Raw genomic sequence first — 16044 nt, 5'->3', positions numbered from 1 at the left:
GTGTCACTGAAATAGCTTTAGAGAGTTCTAATCTCATTTTTAGCATGCACCCACGCTGCTGAAGTTGAAACAAGGCAGAGAGCCACCCTAAGTTATTGAAGACCCCGGATATGTCCAAAAAGACACCAAGTATATATTTGCACTCGCTGGACGAAGTCAGATCCATTACCCTAAGAATTGCATCCTCTGTTCCCTTGCCGGGGCGAAAACCATACTGGTCGTCCATCAGAAATGGTTAGAAGTCAACCTACAATTAATGCAGAGGTACAATACCTTCTAGTAAACCTTACCTACTACAGGCAACAGCGTCAGAGGACGGTAAGAAGTACTTACAGTGAGATCCTTGTGACCACCTTTGAAGAGCAATTTGAACATTCCACGTTTCAAACATACTGGGAAATACCCAGCAACGAGCATCCTATTAAAAACCCTAATCAAAGGACCAAGAATCAACAGCAACGTGCGAACAAGGAGCATACCGAGATACTATCATATCCGGGGGCTTTATTCCTAGCCAGGCTACAAATTACTTGGTGAAATTCCGCCTCAGTAATTTCAGAAGATAAATTCTCAGAGTGAAAACATACAACTTCCCTGCGAACACGTTGATGATACGAGGTTTCACCAACCTCGTTATCACCTGAAAGCAGATCGTTCATGAGAAGAGTGAGGACACCATCTCTATCTGTAACCACTCCATCCTGAGTTGAGAGAGCCGACAGGAGAATGTTTTTTTACGCTTATGACCAAGTACTCTATAGACAACATCCCATGGGTCTTTATTTCCCTGCTTTTGCACAAAAGAGCGGCAGGAATAACGTTTAGAAGACATAACCTTGTAAAAATACTCGGTCCTCTTCCGACGATAATCCGCAATCAAAACTGCACGGGATCACCTTCACACCGTGCGGCTCTTCTGAGCTAGCCCACAGTCCGCATCGTCGCGGTCCCGAGTCCACCATCCAGCTACTCTCTCCCGACCCGTACCTCTGGGAATCGATTGCTCAGCGGCTTCAACTATCGCAGAAGAAACATTCTCTGCCAGGTTATCTAAAGGGACCTTGTCCAGACTTCGAGCAAAAACTCGAAGCCTGGCCGCAAAAAAATTCGAAAACCTTGGCCAAACCGCATGCCTGTGCAGGAAGCGCCCCTGTTGAACAGGATCATCACTCCTAAAGACATCGCCCACCTACCAAATCAAAAACCATTAGCCCGTTATTACTTTCGCAATCATCGACTACCGACCAGTTAAGAATCCTACCAAGGATATCTTTACCAATGGTAACATCAATGGTGGTACCATGGAAGGCCCTCCGAAAACTGACTGCACCAGCGAAGGTAGACAATTCGCCGACTACATTAAAAACACCAAACTGATGCTGTGCGATGAAACCTTCGATCAGTTCGCCGCCATCATCTGTGATCCCACTGTGCCAAAGAAGCGATTTGGCATTCGCATCAGCTCCTATAAGAATAGGACGACCCGCTACCAACCAAACAATCCTATCCCATCTTTCCAAATGCTGTGCAGTGGAATCCCTCTACTGAAAGTACGAATTAACAACAACCAGGTCCATACCATCTACGACAAGCTTAACAACGTGATGTGTGTCAAAAGCCTGCCGTAAGAAGACACTATCTAAAGACTTCCTGCACAGTACGTCGGCTTTACTATCACTAACGAAAAACCTCTTCCAACCTGAAAAGCCTTGCAGATCACCCTTAACCACGTACGGGTGATGTAGAAAAGAACATCAACGCTCCGTTTTTCGACAACTTCACCTAACTCAACTTGGACTACATAGGCACCATGAACATTTAGTTGACCGAACCTAACCATCAAGAGAGTTGATGTACATTTCAACAGCTCTTAAGTAGCAACCGTACTCCTTACTATTAACCGAGTGCCTATGACTTTTGCGTAACCTTTTACAGTTAACGCAAGACGAAGCCTCTTTCTTTTGAGGACAATCGTCAAGCTTGTGACCCTCCTCACCACAATGTGGGCAGACCGACACATACTTACAGAACTTGGCCCTGTGGCCGAATCTACAACACTTAAAGCAACGCTGCACATCAGTGTATTCCTTGAAGCGACAGGACGCAAAATCAACGAAGATTCATCCCTCCGACACGAACTTCTGGTGGAGACCAGCCCCTAACTCAAAAACACCGTGGATACAGTGAGGTATCATACTTGCCAGTCTTTAAGACCATCCTGATTGATCTTTGAATGAGGCCTCGTCCAAGTCAGTGTTCTGCTCTCGGATGAGAGACAGAACCTCATCCTCGGAGAGGCTCAGCTCAATGTCATAAACTTTGACTCGGGGCCTACGTAGTCGCTTGGGGTTGACCTTCTCCGCGAGCTTCTGGATGGCTGGAGATTCCTTTATGATTCCTTAAGGACTGACTCCTTATTTTTAGAAACAACTACCAGCCCTTTGCTGGTTTTTTTAATGTCTCTAATCTTTAGCTGCTTCCGGTTGTCACGAAGGGCAACCTGGAAGTCACGCTTGAGGTCCTTACTCGTGGTCTGCGAGCCCTCCGCCTTATTAACAAAAAAAACCTCCGGCTTCTTAGCCGTCCTGCTGGTCTCGCGCTTGGATTTTAGAAGATCAGCGTAACGCCTGGGCTGAGCTTGAGCCTGTATCACCTTGGGAAGAACCTTGACCACCTTGAGCTGGGAGGCCAAGCCCTCAAAGCCTTCTGCAATAGCAGAAAACGCCTCTCGCAACTTAGTCAGACGGGAAAAAAGAATGGTCTTCCTCGTCCCCACACTGAGCCCCCAAGAAGCGCTAAGAAGTCGAACAAGTAGTCCAGGTCCTTCTGTACTGCTTTATCGAGCGGGGCAAAACTGCCAGGTCTTCCCTTCGCTTTTTTTGAAGGCCTCTACCATGGGGGTCTGCTTAACCCGGGTTGGTGTTCCTGCGTCCATCTCACTCGTCTCGTCTTCCGAGGAAGTCGAAGGCACAAGCTCCGGCTTTCTTTTCCGCCTGGACTTCTTCGCTACCTCCTGGAAACCTTCCATGGTCGAAGATTCCTTATCCACTAGACCTAACGATATTCTCACTGTCTTCCTTTTACTTTCTACACTGGGCAAGCCCATAAATTTGACTACTGCCCGCAGCGAGTACGGGTAGCTGGGGACCTTCTGTATTCCCCTGTCACTCTTTGTACCTCTTGTCCGCTACTGGATCGGTAACAAGCGCACCACAGATTACGGCCTTCGCTTTGAAAAGAGCGCAACCAGGACTAGGGAGTATTCTCTTGCTTGTTACGGGGTCTTCCGACCAGGAGTCGTTGCCACCTTTCAGCCGCGATAAGGCGGGTACGTGTCGCAGAAATCGACACCTTATAACATCACAAAAATCCAAAAGTAATGAGTATAACGCAAAGTGCTAACTGTAGTCGCAGTCTGAGAATCAGAAAAACCTTGATACTGCTGGAAGGTACACACACGACCATCAGCCAAAACGTTACTGACAATAGACAGACTCCATAGTCCTCTGGACGCACTCAAGGAGACCAGAGGTTAATATATTTTGTACGGCGAGAATTAAAATAAATATTTAAATTAAATGTATTAAAAAAAAAAAAATTTAACCTTTTTTTAATAACTTTTACTATAATAAATAATAGCTGTAATTTACAGTAGAGCACTCAATTCTTTACTCTAAACTTTTTAAATATTAGAACTATTATTTTTTTGAATCTGTAACTTCGTTCTAATCATATAATTTTAATTTGTTAACTGAATTCAGCTTGTGGGAATCGGTAAAAATAAGAAGAAAAAAAAATATATATATATATATACCGTATATTTTATCCTTACTCAAGATCTAAAATTCACTTCACTAAACTCACTTACTGATTACAGTATATTAACAAAGCATTTAATGCTTGATTAACATAAATTTGCATACAAAATTTCAAATGACAGTTCTCAGCAGATAGCGCCGACTTTCACTGTTTATTCAACATGCAATTCATCATCATTTATGGCATTATTTACATATGAAGACTAATTAATTTATACACTCCAGCTTGGTAACTTACCCGTAAAAAACATATCCAAGATTCTTAATTAAACTAAATTGCCTTTAACAGTAAAATTAATTTAATGCACCATAGCTCATACTAAAATAATAAAGTAAGTTTTTCTTGTTAAAAATATAAACAAGTTAATTAGTAACCAAACGCATTAAATATCAACAGCTTTGAAAATATTCTGATAAAAATCTTTCGGCATTATTACACAATAAGCTATAATCTTCTGAAGAACAATTCTAGAATTCTTAAGTAAAAATAAAACTAGGGATTACAAGTAAAAATAAATCTATTTATTACTTCCGATCTTCTTTTTATCGATGAAATGCTTATTTCATACCACTATTATTACTATTTTCCCGATCTTGAAATATCTTTTTTCGATCAAATTGAAAGAAAATTTATTCATTTAACTCAAACAAACACATTCAAAATTTTCATATAATTTGCCGGTTTAAAACCGCACTTTCACAGGAATTTTAAATATTTCCTTTGGCTGAAGCTTACTCTTTTTCTTAATTTTTTCGTAACATTAAACCATTTTTATCATTAAATAAAAATTTAAAAAAATCTATTCCTCTAGCACACTATTTCAATTTTAAGATGTCATCTTTCAATATTTCTTCTTATTATTCCAAATAACTTATTTTTATTCAGTTTTCTGTAGCAGAAACTTGAAAAATAGTTGCTTTTTAAACAAATAAATTTGAACATTATGTAGTTGAAATGTAGCTGGTTTTACAACACACAGTTGCTGTTATTTGAATCTGAATTTAATAAAACAAAATGCTTCACTATCCAGCCCTTCAGTTGAAGTAGCTGAATTTTCACTGAAGGTTGATAGAAAAAAAACTTTAGAAAGTGACATTTTTGATAATATCTTCTTGTACTCTACTGAATGTATTCTTGGCCATATCTGGCACTTTTTATACCGAATAAACGGTTAAAAAGTTTTATTCCAACGAATACGCGCTTCATTTTTTTACTGTATGTTAATAATGTCATTTATTTACTAAGAGCTCCTTTATGCTACTACCAAATGCCAATTCTTTATTATTAATTAATAATTATCTAATTAACTTTTTAATTTCCAATGGCATTTAGATGTTTATTCTATTTTATTAAATAGTGTTTAATTTATTACTAATTACGTATAATTTTATTAATAAAGTTTTACTATTTAAAAAATATTTTTAAAATGCTGAAAATTATGGAGTGTTACCTTATTGTTAAAGTTAACTAAGATAGAAGAAATAGGTTGGAGGACAGAAACCGGCGGTACTGCATTACTGTCTTTACGGTACCACGTATCTAGTAATGAAACGTCCGTACCGTTTGCGGCTAACTCATCTCGTAGCATCTGTAACTCCGAGCTGACAATGTATGTTGGAATTGGACGATAACCATATTTCTGTCCCAGAAAAACCTATTATGAAACACAGAAGTTCTGTGAGTAATTTGATTTAATTAATGATAATAAGGTATTAATTAAGAGTTATTACATTTTTTAGAGAATATTAATGACTTCAATATATAATATATGTACAGTACCTGCTAGAAGTCCCCGTACCCCTAGACAAATATTCGTTGTGAACTTAGTACAGATTTTGAAGTTTAAATACATTTGTACTTACGAATTATTTATGCAGAGTATCTGTATATGCATCTCGTGCTGAACACACAGAGTAATACGTCTCCACGTCCTTCTTGACTCGTTAAGAATTATCTCCAAAGTTAGAGTCTTCCTACCAAATCATTACAAACTTATTCATTTGTTGTTATCGACGTTGAGGTATAATTAGCGACGTTGGTTAATTATTGGCGTTGAGCTAGGCCTTGTTTACTCCTCACAATGAGTTGTCGGTTGTAGTAAGGTCAGGGCTTCTCGGTGACAATTGCAATTTAAGCTGTGGATCGCGGCCCCGGACTGTAGGGTCGATGACACCGTGGACCATGTCCTACACATATGTCCCCGGTACGAAGCTGAGCGTACCAGAGTTACTAGGGAACTCGAGAGAGTAAACTCTGTTTTGGATCTACGAGTCAACTGGAGGACTCGTAGAGAGTGGACTATAGTTGCCGGCTTCCTTCGCTTCCTCGCCCTGAGCAGGACTGCCGAAGGGATTTAGTAGGTGATAGGGACCTGGGTGGCTAGGGACCGCCTGGGCAGTTGACTGGCCGAAGGTAGGCGCTTATGGCAGCGTGCCTCGGTTAGAATAATTGGTGTTATTTTGTTGGAGTAAAGCTGTCGGCGGAGTTGCGGCCGCTGCCAACGGGCATGGTTATCCTTGTCCCGGGCGGTGCGGTCGCGCTTCGACGAGGGCATTCTGTGAGCTAACGACACTGTCGGCGGGGCGTCCCTGGGTGCCGCTTCGGCGGTATGCAGCGGCGTTTCGGCGGCGGTGACGAAAGATGGTGAATGTCACGCGGGACTCCGCGATGAAGCTGTATAGGAGTAGGCGTTAATTCTCCTCTCCCGGGCAGAACGGAGCGGAGTCAGTATTAAACTCATTTCGAGTAATAAGCGGGGTTCTTAAGGGAACAAGGTCTAAATTTCGCTGTGTTAAACTTTAGTGGGAAAGTTTTGTTATAGTGGTAGTTTGCTCGGATCTGAGACATTCGATAATTGGCTCAATAAAGTTAGTGCTAGGCGCGGGGTCTTCAATCCGCGGTTAGGCTTCTAGCTTAGTTCCTGAGGGCGACGTGGTAGCTGCAGGTGTCCCTTGTCTTCTTTCTGAAGGCATAAACACATAAAACTATCTCGGGGTGAACTTTACCGATGCAGATGTCCCTCGGGGCATCTGCATCGGTGGCATCTCTGCGGGGCCTGGTGCGCAATCAGTTTGAGGGCGAGATGTCCTCCGTTAAAGCCACTACTGGCTAGGAACGGAGGGGGTGGTGTAGCGACCGGACACGCTACGAGGTGGGATCTTCTCCCTTCGGGAGGGAATCGAGATGTGGATCGCGGCCGATCCAGCGACCTGGAAACTTTCCGTTTAAGAAATTGAACAGAATCAAACAGAAAAATGAGCTGGAACCGTCTTGCTGTATCCAGACACGTTCTATGGCATACTTTTTTTTTAAATTGAGGTCTTCACCAACATTACAACATTAACGTAATCTTCAAAAAAGTATGGACCCAGTTAGTACCGCAATGTCGTGCCAGTCATATCATGATATGTGGTGGATTCCTTTCCGATGATTCACACACAAAATGAAGATTCTTTTTATCCCAGAAAATCACTCTCCTGCTTTATGAACAGTAATAAATCCATCTGAAAACAGCGCTGTTTTGTAGAACACCGCATTATAGAATTCTGATAATAAAGCAAGTAGGCTGCAACACGCTGTTTCCATATTTCCAACCGATAATTCATTCTCAAAATTTGGTCGAATTGGTATCATATTCAAGTCTTTTTTAATACGTTCATGAATTTTTGATCGCGTTGTATTAATTTTTGCCGCTCGTTTACGAATACATTTAACTGGAGGATTACAAATGGATATAATTATGTTCATTGCAGGGAGATGTTCAGGGACTTACTGATACACTGTGTCAAAGACTATATGTACATATATATGTGCACTGGAATGCAAGGTGATTTTTATTATTATTCATTTATTTTTTATTAATTTCCTATAATTCTTTATTTTATTATTAATAATTTTTACTACATTTAGTGAGGAAATAAATGGGGTAAAAAACGATCAGCTTGAATTACGGTTCGCAAACGTACTGCCGGGTTAATTGTCCGCAATAACTCGATTGTTTATCAACGTATTTTTACAAACAAGGTAGCATTTTGTTCAAATTAAAGTGCTTCATAAATGTTTAATAAGTAAAAATTTAAACAAACAAATATAATTACAAAGAAACTGAAGATTAAAAAATTAACATGGTTGACATTTTGAAATTTTTGAAGGTGACGTTTTCAATTTTTTTTATTTTGTAGAACAAGTCATTAGTCTTAGATCTGTCAAATTTAATTAAAGTAGGTTTACCTGTTCCTGAGAAATAATTATTTGTTGAAAATCACAAAATGGCGTCAAGAAAGAAAACAAAGCAAAATAGGACTTATATCGATATGAACATTTTTGCTCATTTTCGGGTCCTGAATCAGTTTCTGAAGTTCGGTAAAGTCTTGGAACACTCTGTATGTATAATACATAATTTTTCTTTATAACTGGAGATGAGGTGTAAGAATATTGCAAAATATTTAAAATCATTGAATTTCTGTCCGAAATTACAACTGTTTTTTAAAGAAAACAAAATTTAAAATATTTCAGTTTCTGATACTTGAGAAAACTAGAGAACCAGAGGTACTGGTAGGATAAGGTTACTGAACCACTTTGATATCGTTAAGATTTTTACATTCCCTTGAAGGTAGAACAAATTTTAAAAAACACAGCTCAAATATTGTATAATATTGTTTATTTCAATTGTTTCCTCATGTCTAGTCGTTATAGATGAATGCAGCCCAAAAGAACATACTAACGGCTTACTTGCAGGAACAAAAAGTCAGTAAGTTACTAGGGTATTCAGCACCTATTTATTATGTATGATCAAATTTAGAATTTAGAATTTTTTTTTAAATTTTAAATCAAATCAAATTCTAAATAATTTGTATCGAGAAGTGAATCAAACTGGTTGAAATTAGAAAAAAGATTCAGTGGCTTAAATGCTGTATAGCAATATCATTTAGGAAGTTTCTACTTCATTACATAAAAGCTAACTACTTTTAGACCATGAAGGAATTTTTTAATCGTTTTAGTAGCCTGAGATTACCCCGGAAAAGAAAAAATATAATGACTTTGTATAACAGTGTAAATTTATTATAAAATAATTTAGTTTATGTTGAAAAATCCCAAACCGTATTAGAAAATTTTATTTTGAATATTTATATTATGGGATCTGGCTTTAATCTTTTCAAACTAACAGCCTTTTCAGAAAAGCCCTACATTCAGACTGATCGGAGACTCGTTTAAACGGTTGTAATAAATTAAGTTAAAAATTTCTGAAGTTGTCTGATCTTTACATTAAATTATTTTTACTTCCATACTTACAAAAATACACATTCCTAACGTTGTGAATCAACGTAAGAACCTGAAATTTTGTTCACGTATGTTTACTTTGAGTAAAATGGCTAATTATTACGAAAACCACCATTAAATTCTGATTATGTGACTATTAGTTTAGTAAATTTGAAGAAATTATAAGGACAACATAGATCGCAATCAAGTTGACTTTTGACTTATTAATACTCGTTTCCGTATAATTTTTAAAGACACTAGTTATACAAAGACATTAAATAAACCTAAGACAAGTAAAAAGTTAAGCATCGCAAAATATTCCATTAAAATTAATATATAATTCTGTAAATACTTTTGATTTGTAAAGGAAAATGCGCTGGTAATAGAAAACACTTATTTAATTCATCGTAATGCTAACAAATAAAAGTAATTGAGTAATTAGTGAATGCGAATAGGATGAAAATCGAACTTTTAGAAAAAATAAAATAGTAGATTTACAAAAAAAAATTCTGTACAGATGATAAAAGTCTTGGCAGACTCTTTAGAACAAAGGAAAAATTATTATGAATATAGACAAAAAAATATAGTTATTGAAGAAAAGGAAAACAAGTCAGACAGATGAAAAATGATTACAATACACCGATCTGCCTCAGGACCAACATACGAATTCATAGTTTTGTTTTTGTTTTAACAATACTTTCTTAATACTTTTTTAGAATCTATATTTCATACCCAAAATTGAAAACTTACGAGTTTGTCAAACAAACTCTAACAAATCTCATAAAGATTACTTTTTCACAAAGAAAAAATTTATACTTTATCAATCTGCATAAAAGAGAATGTAATAAATTATCTTAATCTTATTAATCTTTCATCAATTTTCATTATAAAATAATACTGTACTAAAAGAAAAATGGTTTCATTTTTTTAATACTTTCATAAACAATTTATTTTTTAAATATTTTCTGTTGGCTATTTATTTTTTTTTTAATTACAATTTTGTAGTTATTGTTTAGTATATGGCAACTGTTTTTAAGCTTCTTACACATAATTCGGCAGGAAAAAAGATTGAGTTCAACACGCAACGCGAACTAGGGCGGTTGAGTTTGTGTAGGTGCTGAAAAGTTTATTTATAATCCGGTTTTCTTTGTTTATTATTAACAAAGTATCTTTGCAGGATACATAAGTAAGAAATTGGGTTTTATTTCTGTATAGTTTTTAAGTGATTAGTAAATATATATATCTATTTGTGAATTTTTGGACGTATAGGTAGCCTTTACGGTTATCTAAGCCACTTACATAAGTAGTAGCTTGTTTGGCCTTTTGTGACTGGAACTGACTTGGACAGTTTAATATTAATTTATACTTAAGTTATATTAAAGTTAAAAATATTTAGTTCAGTTTAAATCGTTTAATTTAACTACTATTTATTTTAGTATTTATTAAAAGTTGTTGATTAGCAACCACTTGGCAACAATTTGTTTACGTTGTTTGTTAGTGGTTTTCATCTTTGTTAACTTGTGTTTCTAGTGTTAGTGATTTTGTTAAGGTGTTTCGCCATTGGCTGTTGTTTATTTACTACATCAGTGTGCATTTGTGTTTAGGATACTGTTTTGGTTGGGTTTGTGAGTTCAGAAATGTTTGAAACTGAAGAAAAAAGGGTAAGTCCAAGCGGGCTAAATCTCGCTAGGTGTAAGGAAACAGTTGAGGTTAGGCTCTACGACTCTTCATCCTCTTCTGGGGATCAGAAGTCGCGAGCAAGTGGTTCTTCGCGGGCTGGAAAGAATAAAGATCAATTAACGATTGAGGAGTTTTCTGAAGGTAATGGGAGGGTTGGAGGTTCAGTACCATTAGTACGGGCGTTTGAAGAGAAGTACGACTTCTTAATTCAATTTTTTGAAAATCCAAGAAGTACTAAGGCTTTATGCGCAGTAAGATTCTCCCTAAGATCAGGGAATTCAAATCCATTGTTGAGGACTTGAATCAAGGCTATGAAAAATTGGTTAGTAACCCTGAAGTAAGAGAGGTTGTGCGGGAGATAGTTTCCGCCGCTCCCTTGGTTCCACAGCAGGGGTTGTCTCAACGTAAACGGTAAGAAGAGGTGTTGAAAGAGAGGTGGGAGGCTAGTCTATCCCGTAAGCAGCCACAGGTTGTGTTCGTCAACCTAAAGGAAGGGGAAACAAAGGAGATGAAGGATTCCTCTTTTGCCGTCCTTCGACAAAAGGAGCAGAGCCTGAGAATTCGTAATGTTAGAGAGACGAAAAAGGTGTTAGTCGTCATTGTTGACGACAAAGAAACTGTGCGGGCCATCTCTGATCCTTTTAAGTTGGAAAATCCGACCCTAAAGGAAAGAGGCGTCCTTAAGTGATATGACATAAATCGACGGCTGTCTGAGGAAGAATTAATGGCTCGCATTAGGGAGCAAAATACTCAGATGGATAAGATTACATTCAAGTCTGAGTGTCGATTATTACTTAAATCGAGTAGTCGTAAGGCGGAGCACTACCATGGGATTTTCGAAGTAAGTTCTAAACATTTCAAGAGCTTCACTGCAGAGAGCAGATTGTTTGTAGACTTCTCTTCGTGTAAGGCCAAGGATTACTTACATGTCCAGCGCTGTTTTAAGTGCTATAGGTTTTGTTACAGAGCTAAGTTCTGTGAAAATCCTGCAGTTTGCGATCATTATGGTGATGGACACATGCCTGAGGAGTGTCCAAGGAAATCGGAAGGTCAGACTTATGTTAATTGCAAACGTCTTCGGAAGGACCATAAGCACTGTGTGAACAGGAAAGATTGTGGTGTTATCAGAGAGCTCTTGACATGTACTGTAATTCTATTTCGTTAAATGATTAGAACTGGTCACTTAAAAGCATAGGGTGTTTGCATTTCTTAGATTCAGTTTGGAGAGACTGCATTAGTAGGGGGTTGGATGTTTTTTTTGTTGCAGCATCCATATATTGTGTCCGGTGATCTGCCAGGTTTTTTCGTTGGAAGAGGTTCTACTGTGATTATGAAACCATGTCCGCTGTTTTGTGCAGAAGGGAACTCGATTGTGTCTTTATTCGACAGCTCTCAATAATCAACATCTCGTCGTTGTCCGTGTGGATCTTCAGAACTTGCATATGTATGTTACTAGTTCATATTTCCACTATAGAGACCCTGTTGATCATCATCTTGAGGATTGGGATAAAATCCTACGATTCTCTGGCACTGGTCCAATCCTTATAGGTGCGGATGTGAATGCTGTTGCGGCACAGCGGTTTCACCGATGATGGCAGTGAATTAATAGAGAACTTTTTAGCCCAGCATGATTTACAGGTATATAACGTACCTGGTGAGTTGTCCACCTACTTAAGTATGGTAGATGGGCGTCGATTGTTTAGTGGAACAAACATCGATGTTACCGTTGGTGGGTTGATCGCTGTCAATGTTTGTAATTGGAAGGTAGTTGATGATTGCTCAAGTGATCATCGATTGATTGTCTTTGAGATTGCTGGTGGTTTGAGTGAGCGCTACCGACATAACGTTCCGGTTCAGGGTTGTTTCCTGCGTAGGCATGCCAACTGAAATAAATCTGTTGATTTTCTTTCGGCCAGGCTCTGAGTTTTGTATCGGAATCTGGATGTCTTCGATTTGGAAGACCTAGCAGTTGGTTTATCGGCGGCTTTTATTGATGCCGCTGACTGTTCAATTCCCCGTTGTTGCGATCAAGAGAGGCTTACATTATGTTAGAATAGGGAACTGTCAGGCATGAAGAGAGCCGTTTATCATTTACTGAGAGCTTCTCAACATGAGGGTGATCCAGAACGGCGGGCAGCCCTTGTTCCCGAATATAGAGATCTGAGATGTCATTATTTTTATAATGTCCGGACTGCGAAAAGGGATTCCTGGCATTTCTTTGTTCTAAGCAGGGAAACAGGGATCCCTGGGGCGTAGTAGGGTCTTAAGGCACAAATTACGAAAGGATGTTCTTCTGTCTGCTCTCTTGACCAGGTTTGATGTAATGTCGGATACGTCTAAAATTTTACACAGATTACTAGACGATTTATTGCCTGATAATAGTGAAGCTGGAGAGACCGCTTACCATCTGCGGGTGCAAAGAGAGGTCGCTCAGTTCCACGGGGATGCAGTGCCTGTTCAGGTTCAAAAGTACCTCAGGATGTTTCTTGATAAGAAATTTCAATATAAGAATCACCTTCAATACGTCGCGGAGAAGGCCTGTAGTAACTTCTTTGGTGTTCGACGTGTGGTCTGTCCTGATTGGGATCTTAATATCAAGATTACGAGTATCTTGTATAAGGATGTGTGCGTGGCTATTGTGCTATATGCGGCGCCTGTTTGGACGGATGACTAAAATTAAAAATTTATCGGGATATTTTATTGAGAGCTTAACACCTGAAATTGTTAACGATAACCTTTGGTTACCGTACAGTTTCACGGGAGGCGATCTTGGTGATTGCAGGCGTGAAACCGATAGACTTAATTGCGTCAGAGGAGCAGCAGCGGTATGTTGCAAAGAAGTTCCGTGAGCTGACTTCAGAAAAAATTCGAGTGATTAAAAAACAGCGATGCCTTGTGGCAAGCCAGATGGGATGAGACAGAAGGTAGGAGTTATACGCATAATCTCTTCGCAAATGTTGTTTGTTTGTAGGACGCCTCTTGGGTACACCCTAATAAGTATGTGAAGCAATTTCTTTCTGGCCATGGCACTTTTCGAGACAGTCTGCAGAAATTCGGCCTTGTAGACTCCGCAATGTAGAACTAGATGACGCTTACCAAGTATTATATCAATGTGCGAAATACGAGCTGATGCGCACGGAAACTATTTGTCGGCTCGATAGCATCGAGTCAGCATTAGATCTCCGTACTAATTTGAAGAACCGGGGTGAATGGGCGATTGTGGAAAATTTTATAACTTATCTTGCAAAGGAAAGGATTGCTTAGGGGGTTTAGGACTTTGCTTGGACTTTCCCGCTTTAAGTTTTGTTGTTGTATTATATTTATGTTTTGCTGTTGATTTTTTTGTGTTTAGTGTTAGTGTTGTGTTTTAGTGTTTTGTGTATTATGCTTTATGTTTTTTGTTTCGTGTTGTGTGCTGACCTCACTTTTGCCTATTTCGGGTAGGTAGTTCAGTTCCTTTGTTACCGTGCAGTCCATTCAGAATATTTAAGATTTGGTATGATGTATTTTGTTTATGAGTTCATGATAGTAAATAGTACATCGATGGAAATGTTACTTGTGGCAATCGCATCGGTGACATCCTGGCTGAGGCTAGACTGAAAGATGTCAATGCCGAGGTATTGAGATCACCTCCCGTAAAGCTCGTTTTACTTGAATAAATTCAAGTAAAACGAGAGCTTGTTGTCTAGTTTATTTTTGTTATGTGATGCACCTAAAAATCATTACTAACATTACATGAATGTGCAATTACTATCACCGAACGAACATTTCAGCATTTTTTTTTTGCATTTAGTAAAGTATTCTTCCTCAAATAGTAACAAAAGGCAAATAGTAGAATTACCACAAAATTTGGGCCCATTGATAGTCTTTGGCAATTTTCTATTTCACGCATGCAGAGTTCTGTTGTCATATGATCGTCTGTAGCCTCATCTCTCACGCCCCATCTCATGTCGACAACCTAAAACATTGCATACTAGAATAAATATATTAAATGGAATATATATATATATATATATATATATATATATATATGTAAAGAGGAAGCGGGTTTTTGTTCGTTCGGGATAAATAAAAATACTACCCGATCTTTCCATATAATGTAGTAGTGTAGATTTGCCGGTTGAAGCACAAATTTTAATGAATTGTGAACGGTGAGTATCTATCACTGTGTGAGCTGGATTTGAATTGATTGATTACGAACATATAAACACAAATTTCTAGATTTTTTGAGTTTCATTCTGAGTTTCAAGGGTTAAAATTTATTTTCGAAATTTTTTTGAAACCCTTTTATTTTTTTAATCTCTCGGTAACAAATAAAGAAATCAGCCAGATTTTTTGGTGTATGTAATCTTTAGTTTCTAGATTTTTGAAATTCGAACTTGAAAGGGTATGAAGAATGGTAAAATAAGTTTTGAACGATGATTGTAAATTTTCCCAATCCAGACTATAGTAAATGAAATATTCAGTAGATTTGGGCTTACAAATACTCTTCAGATAAATACATAAAAACCATTTTCGGTTTCTTTTTTAATTCCGATTTTTTTTAAGGAGCGTGAAGGTGCACGACCTTACTGCATGTGTGATTGGCTGCACCTGCCTCCGATTACTTGACTAATAAACATAAAATAAAAAGATTGACCGCTACAAGAAACACAAATAACCATATAGAGCGAGCAAAGCTGCGTCGGGGAGTGAGTATATATATATATATATATATATATATATATATATATATATATATATATATTTCTCTCTACTAAAACATATATAATTCTAATTATCGTCTTACCACAGATTTGGTATGTAAAACATTTCTTGCGAATCGTGTCATAGTATATATACTGGCCAAACAATAAATTTTAAAAATAGGTACAAAACACATGCATATAGCTGCTATAGCATTGAATCAGCCAGAAAACTCAAATTATGAGCGTCATATTTTGAAAACGGGACATGAATATCAAGTAATTGATGAAACTATGAAGATATTAAAAGCTTGTAATAAATTCTATAATATGAATGCGTGGTAAGTTAACAAATATATAAAAATCAAAATCGATTGGTTTGAAACTCACAAATGAACACATATATATGTTGAAACTGATAACATGTTTTCTGCATTGATAACAAAAGATAAAGAAACATTAATACTAATTTAATCAGTTCAGGCGTAGGCTTAGACCGAACAACACGACAATTTGCTAGCGTACTTTTTCTAAATACATACTTTAATAAATAATATTTGGTGTGATATGTTTTTTTTTGTATGCAAGACTGACAAAACGT

At 37.7% G+C, this 16044-nt stretch overlaps 1 protein-coding gene across 1 annotated transcript in view; it reads right to left on the bottom strand.

Annotated features, from left to right (window-relative positions):
* LOC142332106 (NACHT and WD repeat domain-containing protein 2) overlaps nt 1-16044 on the bottom strand; it is a 224458-nt gene that overhangs the window by 181350 nt on the left and 27064 nt on the right. Inside the window, exons 4-5 of the mRNA XM_075378333.1 lie at nt 14600-14716; nt 5270-5473 (exon numbers count right to left, since the gene is read on the bottom strand). Coding sequence (XP_075234448.1) covers nt 5270-5473; nt 14600-14716 — 321 coding nt within the window. The remainder of the gene's footprint in view (nt 1-5269; nt 5474-14599; nt 14717-16044) is intronic.

This window comes from Lycorma delicatula, chromosome 1 (genome assembly GCF_047948215.1).
Source record: "Lycorma delicatula isolate Av1 chromosome 1, ASM4794821v1, whole genome shotgun sequence".
Taxonomy (NCBI): Eukaryota; Metazoa; Arthropoda; class Insecta; order Hemiptera; family Fulgoridae; genus Lycorma; species Lycorma delicatula.
The sequence above is the reverse complement of the archived record's forward strand: the minus strand, read 5'-3'. Positions and strand labels throughout refer to the sequence as shown.